The sequence below is a fragment of the Prionailurus bengalensis genome, chromosome A1 (genome assembly GCF_016509475.1).
Source record: "Prionailurus bengalensis isolate Pbe53 chromosome A1, Fcat_Pben_1.1_paternal_pri, whole genome shotgun sequence".
NCBI lineage: Eukaryota > Metazoa > Chordata > Mammalia > Carnivora > Felidae > Prionailurus > Prionailurus bengalensis.
In genome coordinates this window covers 117,500,717-117,519,155 of record NC_057343.1, presented here as the reverse complement: position 1 = coordinate 117,519,155, position 18,439 = coordinate 117,500,717, and the positions used below count along the sequence as shown (strand labels likewise).

The 18,439-nt window shown below is 38.2% G+C and overlaps 4 protein-coding genes across 7 annotated transcripts in view; 1 reads left to right on the top strand and 3 right to left on the bottom strand.

The window, feature by feature from the left end:
- Positions 1–18,439, bottom strand: part of LOC122488297 (protocadherin alpha-7-like) — a 126,902-nt gene that overhangs the window by 42,357 nt on the left and 66,106 nt on the right.
- The window catches only part of LOC122488247 (protocadherin alpha-C2), a 136,893-nt gene that overhangs the window by 74,880 nt on the left and 43,574 nt on the right, over positions 1–18,439 (bottom strand). The window lies entirely within an intron of this gene.
- Positions 5,531–5,948, top strand: LOC122488306 (60S ribosomal protein L30-like). The gene has a single exon (XM_043589561.1). The coding sequence runs from the start codon at positions 5,548–5,550 to the stop codon at positions 5,893–5,895; it is 348 nt and encodes a 115-aa protein (XP_043445496.1). The 5' UTR covers positions 5,531–5,547; the 3' UTR covers positions 5,896–5,948.
- On the bottom strand, positions 12,886–16,624 carry PCDHAC1 (protocadherin alpha subfamily C, 1). The gene has a single exon (XM_043589541.1). It carries the CDS (start codon positions 15,771–15,773, stop codon positions 13,326–13,328), a length of 2,448 nt encoding a protein of 815 aa, XP_043445476.1. The 5' UTR covers positions 15,774–16,624; the 3' UTR covers positions 12,886–13,325.

Below are 18,439 nucleotides of genomic sequence, written 5' to 3'. Positions count from 1 at the left end.
ATTGGGCTCTGTGCTGACATCTCAGAGCCAGTAGTTGGCTTTGGATTCTGTGTCTCCCTCTCTCTCTGCCCCTCCCCTGCTCACATTCTCTCTCTCTCTCTCTCTCTCTCTCTCTCAAAAATAAATAAACATTAAAAAAATAAAAAATAAAGGTAATAAGTCTTATTTTCTGGCTGTCAAAAAAAATTATTAAAAAAACTAATAAAATCAATACAGCTATGGCATACTTTATTTCAAAAAAAAGAAAGCAAAAATACAAAATGAGAAATGTAAAAAAAAAACCATTATGGTTTCTACTACATTAAAATAATGAGAAATATAATGAATAGCTTTAAGCCTATATATTACATTATAAATGCACAAATTTATTGAAAAAAAAAACAATTTGCAAAACTATACAACTAGAAGTTTAAAATTTGTATAGTTTTAAACCTACTGCAGATACTGAATTTGTAATTAAAAACATTTTCATGAAAATAACTCTAATCTAATAAGGCTTAATTCTGAATTCTCCCAAACATTTATGGGAGAAAAAAATGATTTAAACAAACTTTCCAAAGAATTGAAAAAGAAGTAAAACTTCTCCACTTACTATAAGAGGCCAGCATAACCTTGATACCAAACCCTGACAAAAAGATTAGAAGAATGGAAAATTACAAACCAATTTCTATCATAAACACAGATTTTTAAAATTCTAAGCAAAATATTGGGAAATGAAATCCAATGATATAAAGAAGGATAATATATCACAACCAACCAGGGTTTATTCGAAGAATGTAATATTGGTTTATCATTAATAAATCAACCAATATAATTCATGATTTGAATAAAATAAAAGGATATCATATGATCACTTAAACAGAAAAATATATGATAAATTTAATACCCATTCATAATATTTTAAAAATCCCTTAGTTAAATTAGAAAGGGAAGGAAGCTTCCTTAACCTGACAAAAGACCTCTGGAACAAAATGTATCTCATATTAAATATAAAAAACTTTCTGTCTGAGACAGGATTAAGACAAGACTATTATCACTTCAATTCAGCAATGCCACCAAACCATAAAACAAGGAAACAATATGATTAGAAAGTTAAAACATAAATAAATAAAACTAAGAGTATTGGAAATGGCAAACAGTGTCTATAGAAAATATAAAATAATATAAAAATGTGACATTTCAAAATAAAATTTAGCAAGGACCCTGGATATAAACGTAATACAAAAATTAGTTTTATATCTATATACCTGCAACAAAAACAATTATAAAATGAAATTTTTTAAATGCCATTTAAAATTATATCAAAATATCAAATATTTAATGAAGTTGTACAAAAATATCTCTATATACACACATAAACACATATAAACAGTGAGAAAAAAATAAATAGAAAGATATATCATGTTAGTAGACCAGATGTTTATGTACATATTATCATTGTGTTAATAAATCCCTTATTTTTTACACAGTAAATAAAAATCCAAGTAAAAGTTTGTCAAAATGGGAATATGCCTCATAGTTTCTACAGATTCAATGTAACACCAATTAAAATATGAGCAGAGTTTTCTGGGGTAGAAATTAACACGATGATTCACAATTTACGTAGAACTGCAAAGGGCCGAAAATAACTAAATTAATCAGGAGGCAAAAGAACAAGCTAGAAAAACTTACACAATTGTATATCAGTGCGTATCAACACAGAATGGTATCGGCACAAGAATATAGGACTACACCACTAAAACAGAATGAAAGTCTAGAAATAGGTACAACTATACAGTCATTTGGTTTATGACAAAGGCGGCACTACAGAATAGCAAGAAAAGTATGGTCTTTTTATTAAGTGGTGCTGTGTATGTAGAAAATTCAGCTGGATTTTTACATGGAAAAAAATTAATCTCAGCTCCAACATTACACCATACACAAAAATACAACTTCAGATGGATTAAGATTCTTAATGTGCATGTTAAAACAAGAAAGCTGCTGGAACTATGGCAACCACTAATCGAATATGGCTATTTAAACTGAAGCTCAAATTAAATTTAGGAACATTAAAAATTCAGTCCCACAGTTTCACTAGCCACATTTCAAGTGCTCAGTAGTCATATGTCCTATATATGCAGATATAGAAAATTTCCAACATACAGAAAGTCCCATTGGACAGCAATGTTCTAGAAGATAATATAGGAACATATCTTCATGACCTTGAAGTAGGCTACATTTTCGTTAAAAGGATAGAAAAAGTACCAAGTAAAAAAGAAAATGCACTAGATTTCGTTAGATCTCATTAAAATTAGGAGTTCCTGTTAATCAAAAGACATCATTAAGAAACATAGAGTAGCTCTATATACTCCTATGGAGTGATCGCAAGTTTATATATCTATCTATATCTATATATAGATGTATATCTATCTATATACATATCTATCTATATCTATAGATAGATATACATCTGTATACATGTTTATTTTTGAGAGAGAAAGAAGGAGTGGGGAAGGGGCAGAGACAGAGGGAGAGACAGAATCCCAAGCAGTTTCTGCTCTGCACTATCATCTCAGAGCATCATGCAGGCTCAAAACCACAAGATCATGACATGAACAGAAGTCAAACACTTAACCGACTGAGCCACCCAGGCACCCCACAAGTATATGTTTTTCAGTGAATAAACCAAAGTGGAGAAGAGTATGTTTTCGTATGTTATAATTTATCCTAAAAAGATATACACACATACACATTTGCTTATATTTATATATATATATATTTAAAATATATATACGTTTATATGTATAAATACATATAAATGTGTCTATATATATAATATATATACACTTATATATGCATTTAAAAAGGAATAATAGAAGGATAAATCATAAAATTTGATTACCTATAAGAAGAAAATAAGACTTGGGGCACCTGGGTGGCTCAGTCGGTTGAGCGTCCGACTTCAGCTCAGGTCATGATCTCATGGCTTGTGGGTTCGAGCCCTGCGTTGGGCTCTGTGCTGACAGCTCTGGGCCTGGAACCTGCTTCGGATTCTGTCTCCTTCTCTCTCTGCCCCTCCCCCACTTGTGCTCTGTCTCTCTCTGTCTCTCAAAAATAAATAAACGTAAAAATGATTTTTTTTTTTTAAAAAGAAGAAAGACTAGAGTGGAGGAACAGGCATAGTAAATACTAGACTTCTCTAAATATACTTTCTTTTATGAATTTTAGAACCATTGTAACATTTCACATAGCTATAAAAGAAAATGAAGTTTTAAAAAACAAGCCTGAGTTTTTAAAAGTTTTTTTTTTTAATTCTAGTTAGTTAACATACAGTGTAATATTACTTCCAGGCCTAAATTTGAAAGTAACTCAAAACAAATGAACCTAACTCTGTATGTGTTTGGCAGCTTACCTACACAGAGATGAACTACTCCAAGATATTTTAAATGTTTATTTATTTTGAGAGAGAAAATGCATGTGAGGAAGGGGCAGAAAGAGAGAGAGAGAGAGAAAATCTCAGAGAGAGAGCAAATCTCATGCTGTCAGCACAGAGCCAGACTCGGAACTTGATCTCACAAACGGTGAGATCATGACCTGAGCTGAAATCAAGAGCTGGATGTTTAACCAAATGAGCCACTCAGGCACCCGCTAAAATACTTTTTTTTTTAAGTTTATTTTTTATTTATTTTTGAGAGAGAGAGAGAGAGAGAGAGAGAGTAAGAGGGAGAGGGAAAGCATAGGAGAGGGAGACAGAATCCCGAGCATGTTCTGCACTGTCAACACAGAGCACAATGTGGGGCTCAATCCTATGACCCTGGGATAATGACCTGAGCCAAAACCAAGAGTCCCACGCCCGACAAACTGAGCCACCCAGGTGCCCCCCCATCCCAAAACTTTAAAACACAATAATTTATATGTGCCTAGTGGGATATACCCTCCAAGTGAAAATAATGACAAAAATATTAAACTGATACTGTAATCATATTGTTGGTTTAGTGCTGGTATTGTTTTCTGTTTTTTGAGTAGTGTGGGGTAACAAATGAGTAATTATGTTGATACAAATGAAAACTGGGATTTTTATTGTGGAAGAAAGGAGACACAAATGTAAAATTGATGGAATTAAGTAAAAGCCTTAGAGTGATGAATTGGAATTAGACAGATTAGTATAAACTTGTGATGCCTTGGGGCACCTGGGTGGCTTAGTAGATTAAGCGTCCGGCTTCGGCTCTGGTCATGATCTCCCGGTTTGTGGGTTTGTGAGTTCGAGCCCCACGTCAGGCTCTGTGCTGACAGCTCGGAGCCTGGAGCCTGCTTCAGATTCTGTGTCTCCCTCTCTCTCTGCTCCTCCCCCACTCACACTCCATCTCTGTCTCTCAATAATAAATAAACATTAAAAAATTTAAAAAAAACCTTGTTATACCTTTTATATTTTTTTAAAAAATGGACATCCCTTAGCTCAGTAACTAAAAGTTCCTAAAACACTGACTCAACACTGTAGCAATAAGCACACCTGTTGTCAAGATTCTATCTCTAAATATCACCACGCACAAAAAATACTGAAGGATCCTTGACAAATGCTTAATTCCAGGTCTGAGACAAGAAGTTTACAAGATGAACCTGGATATCTGTAATACCAAACAGCAGACATTCTCTTCAAAATGAATGAAAAAGCCATCCAATTTTCCCAACAGCATTTGTTGAAGAGACTTGTCTTTTTCCCATTGTATATTCTTGCCTCCTTTGTCATAGATTAATTTATCATATAAGCATGGGCTTATTTCTGAGCTCTCTATTCTGTTCCATTAATCTGTGTGTCTATTTTTGTGCCAGTACTACATACTGTTTTGATTGCTACAGGTTTGTAGTATATCTTGCAATCCGGGATTGGGACACTAGCAGCTTTGTTCTTCTTTCTTGATTAGTCTGGCTAAAGGTTTATCAATTTTGTCTATCTTTTCAAAGGTCCAGCTTCTGGTTTCATTGATTTTTTTTTTCTACAATAAAGATAGAAACTGAACCACTTTCTTAACCATACACAAAAATAAACTCAAAATGAATTAAAGACCTAAATGTGAGACCTGAAAGCATAAAATTCCTATAAGAAAACATAGGCAGTAAGCACTTTGACATCAGCTCTACAAACATTTTTTTAGATGAATCACCTCAGGCAAGGAAAAAAAAAGCAAAAAGAAACTACTGGGACTATACCAAAACAAAAAGCTTTTGCACAGCAAAGGAAACCATCAACAAAATGACAAGGCAACCTACTAAATGGGAGAAGACAGCTGCAAATGACATAGTCAATAAGGGGTTAATATCCAAAATACATAAACAACTCATACAACTCAACACCCCACAATAATAATTTGATTTAAAATGGGCAGAGGGGGAGTGCCTGGCTGGCTCAGTCAAGGGAGCATACAATTCTTGATCTTGGGGTTGTGAGTTCAAGTCCCACGTTGGGTGTAAAAATAAATAAACTTAAAATAAAAATAAAGTGCCTTTCTCTCTCTCGGCCATTTTGGCTGTTGCCTCTGGTTGGGTCCACCCCGCACCTAAGGCAGGAAGATGGTGGCCACAAAGAAGATGAAAAAGTCGCTGGAGTCCATCAACTCTAGGCTCCAACTCGTTATGAAAAGTGGGAAGTACGTGTTGGGGTACAAGCAGACTCTGAAAATGATCAGACATGGCAAAGCGAAACTGGTCATCCTCACCAACAACTGCCCAGCCTTGAGGAAGTCTGAAATAGAATACTATGCTATGTTGGCCAAAACTGGTGTCCGTCACTACAGCGGCAATAATATTGAATTGGGCACAGCGTGTGGGAAATACTACAGAGTGTGCACACTGGCTATTATTGATCCAGGTGATTCTGATATCATTCGAAGCATGCCAGAACAGACTGGTGAAAAGTAAATCATGTAAAATTTTTCGTTAATAAAATTGGCTAGAGCTTGTTTTAAAAACTGAAAAAAAAAATAAAAATAAAAATAAAAATAAAGTAAATAAATAAACCAATAAATAAAAATGGGCAGAGGACCTTAATAGACATTTTCCCAAAGACACAAATGACCAACAGACACATGAAAAAGATGTTCAACATCACTGATCACCAGGGAAATTACAAATCAAAATTACAATGAGATATCACCTTATACCTGTCAGAATAGATAGAATTAAAAGACAAGAAATAACAAGTGTTAGTAAGGATGTGAAGAGAAAAGAATCCATGTGCACTGCTACTGGGAATGAAAATAAGTGCAGCCACTATGGAAAACAGTATGGAAGGTTCTCAAAAAATTAAAAATATAAATATCATATGGGGCACCTAGGTGGCTCAGTCAGTTAAGCTTCGACTTCTGCTCAGGTCATAATCTTGCATCCGGCTCTGTGCTAACAGCTCAGAGCCTGGAGCTTGCTTTAGATTATGTGTCTCCATCTCTCTCTGCCCCTCCCACTCATGTGCTCTCTCTCTGTCAAAAATAAATAAACATTAAAAAAATTTTAAATAAATAAATAAATAAATAAATAAATAAATAAATAAATATTGTATGATCCAGCAATTCTACTACTGGGAATTTACCCCAAGAAAATGAAAGCACTGCAGCACTTGGGCTCATCAGTTAAGCATCTGGCTCTTGATTTCGGCTAAGGTGATAGTCATGATATTGAGCCCTGCGTTGGGCTCCATGCTGATAGTGTGGAGCCTTCTTGATATTGTCTCTCTCCCTCTCTCTTTGCCCTTCACCTGCTTGCATGCACGTGCTCTCTCTCAAAATAAACTTAAAAAAAAAGAAAACGAAAACACTAATTCAAAAAGATATATGCAACCCTATGTTTATTGCAGCATTATTTACAATTCTTTACAATAGCCAGGATATGAAAGCAACCCAAATAACCATCTATAGATAAACAGATAAAGATGTCATATATACTCAGCCATAAAAAAGAATGACATCTTGCCATTTGCAACAGCATGGATGGACCTGGAGGTATAATGTTAAGTGAAATAAGTAAAAGAAAGACAAATAACATATGATTTCACTCATATGTGGAATTTAAGAAACAAAAGAAATGAACAAAGGGAAAAAGAGACAAACAAAAACCAGCCTCTTAAATAAAGAAAACAAACTGGTGGTTTCCGAAGGGGAAGTGGATGGAGAGATGGGTGAAATAGATAATGAGGATTAAGAGGTGTATATTTCCAGTAAGAAAATAAATAAGTCATGAAGATGAAAAGTATAGTATAGGGAATATAGTCATTAAGATGGTAGCAACATTGGTGACCGATGGGGACCACACTTATGATGAGCACTGAGTAATATATAGAATTGTGGAGTCATTATGTTATACACCTGAAATTAACATAATACTGTATTTTAATTGTACTTCTATAAAAAATGTTTTTTAAGATCATAAGAGGACACTATAAACAACTTCATACCAAAATTTGAAAGCTTAGATGACATTAACATATTTTTGGAAAAGACAGTTCATAAAAAAAAGCAAGGAGAGTAAAAATATAAATAATTCTATTACTAATGGAAAAATTTAATTTCATGACTTAAAACTTCCCCACAAAGAAAACTAAGGCACGGAGAATATCGCTAGTGAATTCTACTAAATATTTAGGAAAGAAATATCACCAATCTTAATAAACATGTTCAGAGAATATAAAAGAGGAGAGAGAAAAAATACTTTGAACCTGTTTAATAGGGCCAGCATAACCTTGACATCAAATCCTTATAAGAAAGGAAAATGACAAGCCTATCTTGAGTGGTAAGTATGGATGCAAAACCCCATTATGAAGATGTCTTAACTGGTTGTTTTTATTTTGTATGAACATCATTTTGAGACTAAACAAAACAGCTGTAATCTTTGCTTAAAGATTCTAAAGAATAACCATAATGTGCATGAATTCAGAGAATACATTTCTGAGGGTGTGCCATTACACTTCTGCTATGAAAACAGTATATATGTAGATGGCAACCAGATGGTTCTAGAACAGCCAAGATTTGGGGATGTGACAGAAAAGTTTTTTTCTCTTTCTCTGAAGCACAGGAGAGAGAATATGTGATTGCATATTCATTCCCAGATTGAAAGACAAGTTCCAGATGAATATATAATGACCTTCTGTGTTTATAGCTTGAGAAGGAAATTGTTATCCTAATTCTCTTCTTTTTCATAAACGCAGAATAAAAGAGACATGTACCTTATTTATATCCTAAACCATTCTCATCTTGTCAGTTAAAATTGGGAAAAAAGTAAGTAACTACTTTTATGATTTAGTTGTTGTTTTTAAGAATAATCTTTACCAATAAACTCCTTACTTCCCTTAATACTTCAGTCAGAACCCTAGGCTGTGATCCACATTCACTTGACATTCTTCCAAATGTTAATTATTTCTGATATTCCTATTATCCCCATTTGAGAAATGTAAAAGTCTCTTTAAGACTTAATCCAGGGGCGCCTGGGTGGCGCAGTCGGTTAAGCGTCCGACTTCAGCCAGGTCACGATCTCGCGGTCCGTGAGTGCGAGCCCCGCGTCGGGCTCTGGGCTGATGGCTCAGAGCCTGGAGCCTGTTTCCGATTCTGTGTCTCCCTCTCTCTCTGCCCCTCCCCCGTTCATGCTCTGTCTCTCTCTGTCCCAAAAATAAATAAACGTTGAAAAAAAAAAATTTATAAAAAAAAAAAAAAAGACTTAATCCATCTTCACTCCAACCCAGCAAAACATATTTAGTCTCTGGAATATAATTGTTTCCCTCTAACTGTAAATATTTAAGGCAACACACATTAATAGATATTAACATTATCAGACATGTTGTTAAAATTTCCCCATTGATACATTTCCCAGGCATTGCTTTTTCCTACTGTTTCCTCAAGTTATTAAGCTCTTTTCCTTCCCTTTTACTAGTTTGAGGTTTCTCTATTATACAATAAATTCTATTGTACTGTCTACATAGTTTTTTTAATCCATATGTATTTCATATGCTCTGCAAGCTTCCTTAGTTACAGCACTCTAAAGATTTTCTAAGTCAATTATCAGTTTAAAAGTCAAAATAGATATGAGGAAATATCTAATCAACCTATGGGAAAGTCTGCTAATGGCATATATTTTAATAAATAAAAACACCTAGAATGTCAAAAACATTCTACCACTCTGTAAACAAATGACACTGCACAGGAGGAGAAATATTGTATACCCTACATATACATCCTGGCAATGGACAAACTGCTTCAGTTACAGAAGAACAATACACTAACATAACACTGATATGTTCACTATAATTTTCATGTGGAATATTTAATAAACCCAGTTGTTCACTGTTGTAAATTTTTTGCTACATTAATATTTATTATCTAAAAAATTAGCCAATGCAATGAATTTTAAATGATAGGCAGAAATGTACATCTCCGAGGTAACATGTTAGGTTAGGTAACCAACCTAAAAAAAATTAAAGGGCCCATCACAAATCTTACAAAAAACTAACATGAGACACATGTTGTCTACTTGTTGCATAGTACATCAATTTTGTTTATATCTATAAAGTATTATTAATACGAGAAATAAAGATAAAAATGTTTTCCTGAATTTCCTAAACTGACAGACTTTAGTACTGTAAAATATGTTAATACACACTGTAAACTAAAACAAGACAGAAGGACTCGGTATTTAGAGAGTATAATGCTAAGCTAAATAAGTCAGTAAAGACAGATACGAAATAATTTCACGCACATGTGGAATTTAAGAAACAAAACAAATGAGCAAAGGAAAAACACAGAGACAGAGAGGGAGACAGAAACCAAGAAACAGACTTTCAACTATAGAGCACAAACTGATGATTACCAGAGGGAGGTGGGTGGGGGGATGGTCAAATAGGTGATGAGGATTAAGGAGTGCACTTGTCATCATGAGTAATGGATGATGCATGGAATTGTTAAATCGTTATATTGTACACTTGAAACTAATACAACACTGTGTTAACTACACTGGAATTAAAATAAAAACTTAAGTAAAAAAGAAGGGCTTAGTATTTGAAAAAAATATAAATATATATACATCGAGATTCCTTTTTTTAATAAAAAATTTTTTTAACATTTATTCATTTTTGAGAGACAGAGTGTGAACACGAGAGGGGCAGAGAGAGAGGGAGACACAGAATTCAAAGCAGGCTCCAGGCTCTGAGCTGCCAGCACAGAACCCGACGTGGGGCTCCAACCCACAAACCGTGAGATCATGACCTGAGCTGAAGTTAGACACAACTGATTGAAACACCCAGGCCCCCCTAAACGAGATTCTTTATGACTCAGGCACACAGTTAAAATTATTATGAAATTGTACTCTTTTCAAAGGATTTTTGTTTTATAAAATCAAGCAGTAAATATTTTATTTCTAGAATTCTGTAGTTGGTATTACGGCATTCAGCGAACACTATGACAAACATTTTGTTCTAAAGAATCAAGATTGGATCGATATGCAATTGGATAGGAAGAAGTCAATAATAAAATGTCTGGGTGAATTACAAATACTCCAGCTTTCTAGAAGTTATTTTATTCATGTTCTTATACATTATACTTTCTTTATATATAAGGTAATATCTAGTACACAAAAATTATTAGCAGGCAATGGACTACCTATGACTTGAAATATCAACATTGATGGAAAAAGATTGTGCAGGTAGACAAATGGGATGGCACAGTATTCCTGCATGTATGAACAGTCTATCTTTGTTACTGTCACTCATATAAGTTTAAAAATTCAGTGGCAAGGGATATTTTCCTCTGTTACTAGCTATATTCCTCCTTTTAAATAATTTTCCAACTTCCAGATCCATTTCTTTCAAGTCTGCTCAAAATGTGTTTCTCAAACAATACCTGACTGCCAAACATTCAGATTCCCAAACTTCAGTATTCTCATCTCTATTTGTTATAGAAAGCAGTGAAATAAAATAAATGATGCATTTTCTTGATAGGAAGAGAGTTTATACATTGTTTTTTTTTTTTTTAATTTTTTTTTTTTTTTAACGTTCATTTATTTTTGAAACAGAGAGAGACACAGCATGAACGGGGGAGGGGCAGAGAGAGAGGGAGACACAGAATCGGAAGCAGGCTCCAGGTTCTGAGCCATCAGCCCAGAGCCCGACGCGGGGCTCGAACTCACAGACCGCGAGATCGTGACCTGAGCTGAAGTCGGACGCCCAACCGACTGAGCCACCCAGGCGCCCCAAGTTTATACATTGTTTTGATACCTGAAATATTAACATTACAATGCACCAATTTTCTGTCTTAAAATTAACTACATTTTCATTTGTATTTGCTGCAACTTTCACAGTATAAACATGTGTGTCCCTACTAATCACTTTGTCATCTATAGGAACTGTGATCATATTTAGTGTCAGACACAGTATTGAGGTTTTTCTAGGACCAGAAAATCCCACTGTTAATGTTGTTTCACTACTATATATGAGGAAGAAAATAATCATTGAAATAATATATTTGAAAGAGATCTTTAAACTGCTAAATATATATACACATAAAGTGGAAAAGTAAGTTAAATCTTTGTTCTCGATGTTGAACTCTTCCATCTACATTAACACCCAATTCATCCATTCACAAATGTATTTATTCTTTCATTCAGCAAGCACTTATGCCATGTGAAACATAAAATATGCAAAATTATAATGCATATAAATCTATTTTATTTTCAGTTAACATCATCATTTGAAGAATAACTAACTTATAACTTACTTTTCCCCTATTACCTGGAATCATAAAACAAGGAATCCTCCATTCCCTTTCCTAATTTCTGCATACCTCCTTCCCTTTTATCAATGATCTCTATGAAAAATCAGAAAGTAATACTGTAAAATTGCTGAAGACTGTCCTCACTCTATTTGATAAGTTTTTGAAATGCAAAGGGCCACTAAGGATAAATTTAAGTATTTGAATAATTTAACTTTTACTACATGCATTACTTTCAAATATAGCATTTACTTATTTTAAAGTATATTGGCTTCTAAAATAATAAGAAAATTAAATCCAAGTTGAATGGACTTTGAATGGCAAGTGCACCTTGAATACACAAATGTTTCTGACACAACAATTACTCCTCTTTCAAACAATAAGTAATAAATGGAATTGTTGAATCACTATATTGTACATCTGAAATGAATATGACACTGTATATTAATTACACTGGAATTAAAATTTTAAAAACAATTACTACTCTTTCTTCTTTGTGAAATATATCAATAAAATGTAAAATAAAAGGTTGTCAAGTCCTATACCCAATGGTTTCATTTTCTATCAGTACAAACAGGTATTCTGAGACATGCTTATAATTTCCATATACTTAGAAACACTGTGTGGAGCTATCATTAGCTATGTTTCAGAGTGCCATTCTCAAAAAAGACTACTATGCAAAAATGGCATTTATTTAAAAAGTATGACCTAGAAAATATGTTGCCATTTTATTAAATGGTGTATCATTCAGGATCTAATTCAAATGCCATCTCTACCACAATTCCTCTTCTGATTTCCTCCTCCTCCCTTCCCAGATGTTCTCTCACAGTCTCTCTCTCCCTTTGAACATCCATTGCAATTTATTTTTACATTTTTTAGGTTATCATTGTCAAATCATGTATTGTAATGGTTTGGGCAAATGCCTCATCTTCCATGATACTATGCTTATGTAATGTAAAGACTCTTGCATATTTTTCATTCCCATTTTTGGTATCAGAATGCCTTACCCATATCTGGGACACCTGGGTGGCTCAGTCCATTAAGGGTCTGACTCTTGATCTTGGCTCAAGTCATGATCTCATGGTTTGTGAGATTGAGCCTCACGTCAGGCTCTCTGCGGACAGCACCAAGCTTGCTTGGGATTCTCTCTCTCCCTCTGCCTCTCTCTCTCTCAAAATAAATAAATAAACTTTTTTAAAAAATGCCTTACACATCTGTTGCTCAAAATGTTTTTTTTAAATGAAGGGGTTTATGCTTTAAATAATTCCTTGAATAAGTTCATAAAAGGAATTAAAGACATCCCCAGTCATTTATTTCCTGTACCAGAAACTTTGGTGCCTTATTTCTAATTTTAGTCCTGTATACTAGATTACTTTTATTGTTCTTTAATAGGCTTAAATTTCTTACCCTTGTTTCTCAGAAATAAACTATAAACTCCTTGAGGCCAAGGACAGCTTTTAATACTTTTATACTCCCAGAATTCTTAGCATGGGGGTGCTAAGCAGGAGTGTTCAATTCAATGGATTAAATGCTGCTGAAGGCTCATCTAAGAAGCATTTCAGAACATAGCTAGCAGCCATCTCCTGGGCAAGGGAATCAAATCCCTCAAGATTTGCTTACCATGGCATTGACATTTACGTGATCCCCTTTCCTATTCCGAATGTGAATGCAGGATATTGGCAAATTCAGTCCTACCCCAGTAGCCAGATTTCTCAGGTCAGCAGCACTGTATTCCCCACGCAACAGCAAACTGTTATTATCAGAACCAAGTCCTAGAGAGGCCCGATAGAGATAGGTCTGAGAAAGTCTCTCAACTGTAGTGACATCTATCGTGGCTGATGTCATACAAGGATTTGAAGCCATCTTCCTCCCTTGCCTCGGCTCTTCTGAAGAGCGACAGCAGCTTTGAGAACAACAAGCTGGGCTCTGGTTCACCTTGATGCACACAAAGAAAAGTAAGCACCCCAGAAATAAAAAGGAAATAGAGGCCAGGGCAATTACTAAATACAGGTTCTGGGTGGAAAGGTGGCCTCCTCTTTGCCAGGTATCTCCAAAGTCTGGAAGGACCTGAGGGGCAAAGTTGCTCAACAGTATACCTAATGTGACAGAAGAGGAAAGTGAGGGGTCTCCATGGTCTCGAACCACTACCACCACCCTCTGTTTAACTGCATCAGTGGGAAGAATGAAGCGAGCAGTACGAAGTTCTCCCATATTGGCTGAAATTCTGAAGAGGCTAGAATCAGAAGCCTGAAAAATATGGTAGGAAAGCCAAGCATTAGAGCCACTGTCTGCATCCTCTGCTACCACTTTTGTGACCAAGTGTCCAGTTCTGGCAGAGCGAGGCACAATTTCCACTGGAACAGAGCCATTTCTGGGCAAGGGAAACAGGATGACTGGAGCATTGTCGTTCCTATCTACCACAAATAAGTTCACAGTCACTGCTGCACTTCTGGGAGGAATGCCACCATCCCGGGCTTCCACTTGGAAGTGAACCCCCCTGAGTTGCTCAAAGTCAAAGGAAATTTTGGCAGTGATAGCCCCACTGGATGATTCTACTGCCACCAAGCTAGAGGCTGTCTGCCTTTCAGAGATAATATCCAACAGCTCATAGAAGACAAGGCCATTTTCCCCTAGGTCCGGATCCTGGGCAAAAACATGGCCTAAAGAGGCCCCAGGATCATTGTTTTCAGCCACAAAAAGTTCCTGTTGTGGTTGAGCAAAATTTGGTGAATTGTCGTTCACATCAACAACAGACACAGTCACTGTCCTGCGGGTGCTTAGTGGGGGTGAGCCACCATCTGAGGCAGTAATCAGGACATGGTATTCGCTGACCTGCTCCCGGTCCAGTGGCCCATCAGTCAGCAAGCTGTAGTAGTTGTCAAAAGAAGCCTTCAGCTTAAAAGGGCCTCCACTGGACATGCTACAAAAGACCTTACCATTGGGACCGAGGTCCTCGTCCCTTAGACTGAAGAGAGCAATCACTGTGCCAGGGGCTGCGTCCTCAGAAACTGAACTGGATAGAGTCAGGAGGTTCACCTCAGGGGCATGATCATTCACATCAGTCACTTCCACCAGCAGTTTGACAGTACTAGCTAGACCGAAGGTACCCTCATCCCTCGCCTCAATGTATGCTTCCAACAACGTTTCAGGTAGACCGAGTGAAGCAGCTAGCCGCACTTCCCCATTTCTAGGGTGCACGTGAAAGTAGTGTCGCAGCTCCACCAGCGTGCTATTGCTTAAGGAGTACCGGATTTCCCCATTGGAGCCTTCATCCGGGTCCGAGGCCTGAACTCGTAATAACAAAGTCCCGTTCGGGGCAGTCTCTGGTACCTTGGCACGGTATACTGTGCGCTCAAATACAGGCGCATTGTCGTTTGTGTCCACCACTATGATGGTAACTTGTGCTTCTCCGGAGCGCGCGGGCTGCCCTCCATCCTTAGCGGTGAGCAGTAGCTGGTGGGTGGCACGCTGCTCCCGATCCAGCGCTTTCTCTAATACCAACTCCGGGTATTCACTGCCGTCGACTCGCGACCCCATGATCAAGCGAAAGTGCTGGCTGGGGCTCAGGGTGTAGGTCAGGACACCGTTGCTTCCCTCGTCCGCATCTAGGGCATTAGGAAGAGTAAAGCGGGCTCCAGGCAACAGGAACTCGGGGATGTGCAGCTGCACGTCGCCGGCAGGGAAGACAGGAGAGTTGTCGTTGATGTCCACGACGTGAACTCGCATCTTGTGTAGCTCCAGCGGGTCCTCCAGCACCAGCTCATAGGTCAAGACGCAGGCAGCTTTAGTCCCGCACAGCCGTTCGCGGTCTGCCGGCTCTCGGACCACCAAGCTACCGCTGGCCAGATCCACCCCGAAGTAGGGCTCGCGGAGGCTGGAAAGTAAGCGAAAGTTCCGCAAGCGTAGAGTGGCCGCTGACAGCCCCAAGTCCGCGGAAACATTACCTACAGCTACGCTCCGCACGGTCTCCTCCAACACTGAGTATTCCAGCTGTCTGGCGGCAGAGCAGCAGGAGACCCACAGACATAGAACCGCCACCCTCCAGCCCACCATCCTCCTCCCTCTTGGCGTCCCCGCTCCACCAGCAGTGACCCAGAACCATGCTCCGGACTCCCGGAGAGCACGAACTGTGGTAGAGAGCAAGAGCCGGCCGCCCGCCGAAGCGGACTCGAGGTGCACAGACCGCCGACGTTCTGCCTCTTGAATATACTGGAATTGCCCCGGGCTGACGGGCTGGAAGCTAAACTCTCGGGACTGGAGGCTTGGCAGCCGTCTGGGAAAGCGGAGCTGGTCGGTGCAGAGGAGCGCAGCGCCGCCTAGGGGTGCAGAGACGAGGTAAACTACTCAGGCTAGGGAGGGGCCATCTCCATGCCCTTCGAGCTGGGCTCTCTCCACAAAGTCCCGGCAGCCGGCGAGGGGCGGGGAACAGCGAGGAAGATGCCGTGAGAAATTAACACATCTTCCTTTGAACCCTGTTTCTAAGGAAAACGCCCTAAGAAGGCCTCCGTCTTAACTTCCACAACCTCTGACTGAAGACTGCTCGTAATTGAGGCTGAGCTCGTTTGGCCTTCTCTCTCCACTGTTTCACAGGGGAGCGTCCAGTTCCGGGCGCTCGGACCCTCGGAACCCCTCCAGTGCCGGCGAAGAGATCGGAACTCCCAGAGAAATCGCGGGGCGGAGGCGGCGAGAGGTGGAATCGCGACCCTGAATGACCACGCCTTCGAAGCTTAAGGAAACCGGAAGCCCCAAGCTAAGGGCTGAAGCATTACATTCTAGATTCCTAGCCTCTCTACTGAGGGTTAAAGTCTCTGTGCACCTTCTTATATATGGGAAGCCAAGATTTCAACAGAGGCGACCAGTGAGGAACAAATTGGGTAATAGGGTCTTCCTCAAGCTTCCCTCCCACCCCCCATCCCCGGCTCTAGCTTTTCGAGAAACCCAGGTGGGCGAGCGCCAGGCTTATGGTTCGTTCCGCTTTTTTGTGGGTCAGCAATTTCCCTTTCCTCAGGAGCCCCTACTTGCTTTACAAGCGGCCCTTGACGCTCTGGATGAGACAGGTTAGAAACCAGTCAGTACAAGCCCCTGAAACTCAGAAAAACTGACACTCCTCCCCAATGGGACGTGTGAAGTGGAAGTGGAAGAAAGTTACTGAGATACTCTCCAGAGTGTAACCAGAAAACTACTGTGTAAATTTATTCTCTGTAAATATTTAGAAAACAGCATTGAGGCAGGGTAGGAACTAACTGCCCATATGTTGTCCAACTTCGTTTTTAAGCCGGTATTCTGAAGGGAAATTGGGACATTGGTCTGTCCTTGTAAAAAACACCTCCGAGCTACAAGAAGTTATCTCCAAATTTGGCCTTGCGCCCAACAACCCGCGGCTTTCCCTGAGGGGAGGCGAACTGAAAAAGAGTGACTTCAATGACTATTAAACACTAAATTCCTTAAACTTCTTTTAATGTAATTGCAACGTCGAAAGCCCCAGGAACCAAAATTTGAAAGACAAAAGCTAGATACTGATCAAGAATTGAAGCTTTCAGGGCACTGTATTTTCTGTTCAGAAAACTGCCTACAAGTGTTGATAATCACTGAAGCTGAAGGCTGGATACATGGGAGCTAATTACACAATTCTCTTTACTGTATGTTTGAATACACTGTTATAATAGTTTTTAAAACTGATGATTAAAATGGGGGTGGGGGAGGTAAGCTGTTCCAGCATTCTGGTTTTAAGACTGAAAGTGGGATTGGTAAATTCATTATGCCACTAAGAACCAATCACCTCCCCAGAACAATACAAACCCAGCCCTTATCTCTTCCAGGAAAGCAGAGTAAGCGCAACATAAGGCAATTTAAATAGTAAATGCCCTTGACTAATTTGTCTTTCTGAGATAAGGAACCAAGAAAATCATTGACACCAAGTCTTGGATAAAATTAAAGCAGGAAATATGTCAGCCCAGTGAAATGTTTAGGTAGAGACATAAATATAGCCATCACTGGGGATCTTCATTAAGATGTGAAATAACCCATAAAAATTAAATTTTTTCACCAAATTTCAGAACCAAAACTATCTACTTCAAATGCCAGAGATTAAAATTTGCATTTCCTCGCTTTCATTTAATGCTGCTAACTGCTTTGGGGTGAAAGATTATACTTTTCACTTTTCCAATAGCAACTGATGAAATACATCTGGAGAGATATACTCAACTTTTGGAATGCCCCTGATTTTAAGACCTACAATCAAGTTCCCAGTTAGACTGGATTTAGGATTTCTGAGCTCTGTCTAGGAGGACAGTGTGTGGGGGTGTAGATTAGCAAGTGGGGAAAAGGAAAACCTCATACTGAAAATCAACATGGAAAATGCTGACAAAAACTCTTCCCCCTTCACACTCCTCTCACACTTTTGGCTTCCCCTTTCCCCCATTTCTCTGTCCAAACTGCCACTAATGATTATTTTCAAAAGATTTAATTTCTGTAAAGAATAAATGAATAGCGCTCACCTAGTAGGATTTGTCCCAACATCAGCCTCCCTATCTTTAGGCATAACTGGGATTTGTGCGAAAGCATTATTTAGGAGATACTTGGGATATTCGAAAACCCCAAAGATGAGGAAGTCACAAGTTCTTCCTTTTGTATAAAATGACTTGTTGAACATTAAATCATAAATTAACAAAATTTCTCCTTAGCAGAAACTTTCAAATATTTCATTTTGCCATTTTATG

Coding starts and splice junctions, on each gene's coding strand:
- LOC122488306 (XM_043589561.1), top strand. CDS start 5,548: ATGGTGGCCACAAAGAAGATGAAAAAGTCGCTGGAGTCCATCAACTCT.
- PCDHAC1 (XM_043589541.1), bottom strand. CDS start 15,773: ATGGTGGGCTGGAGGGTGGCGGTTCTATGTCTGTGGGTCTCCTGCTGC.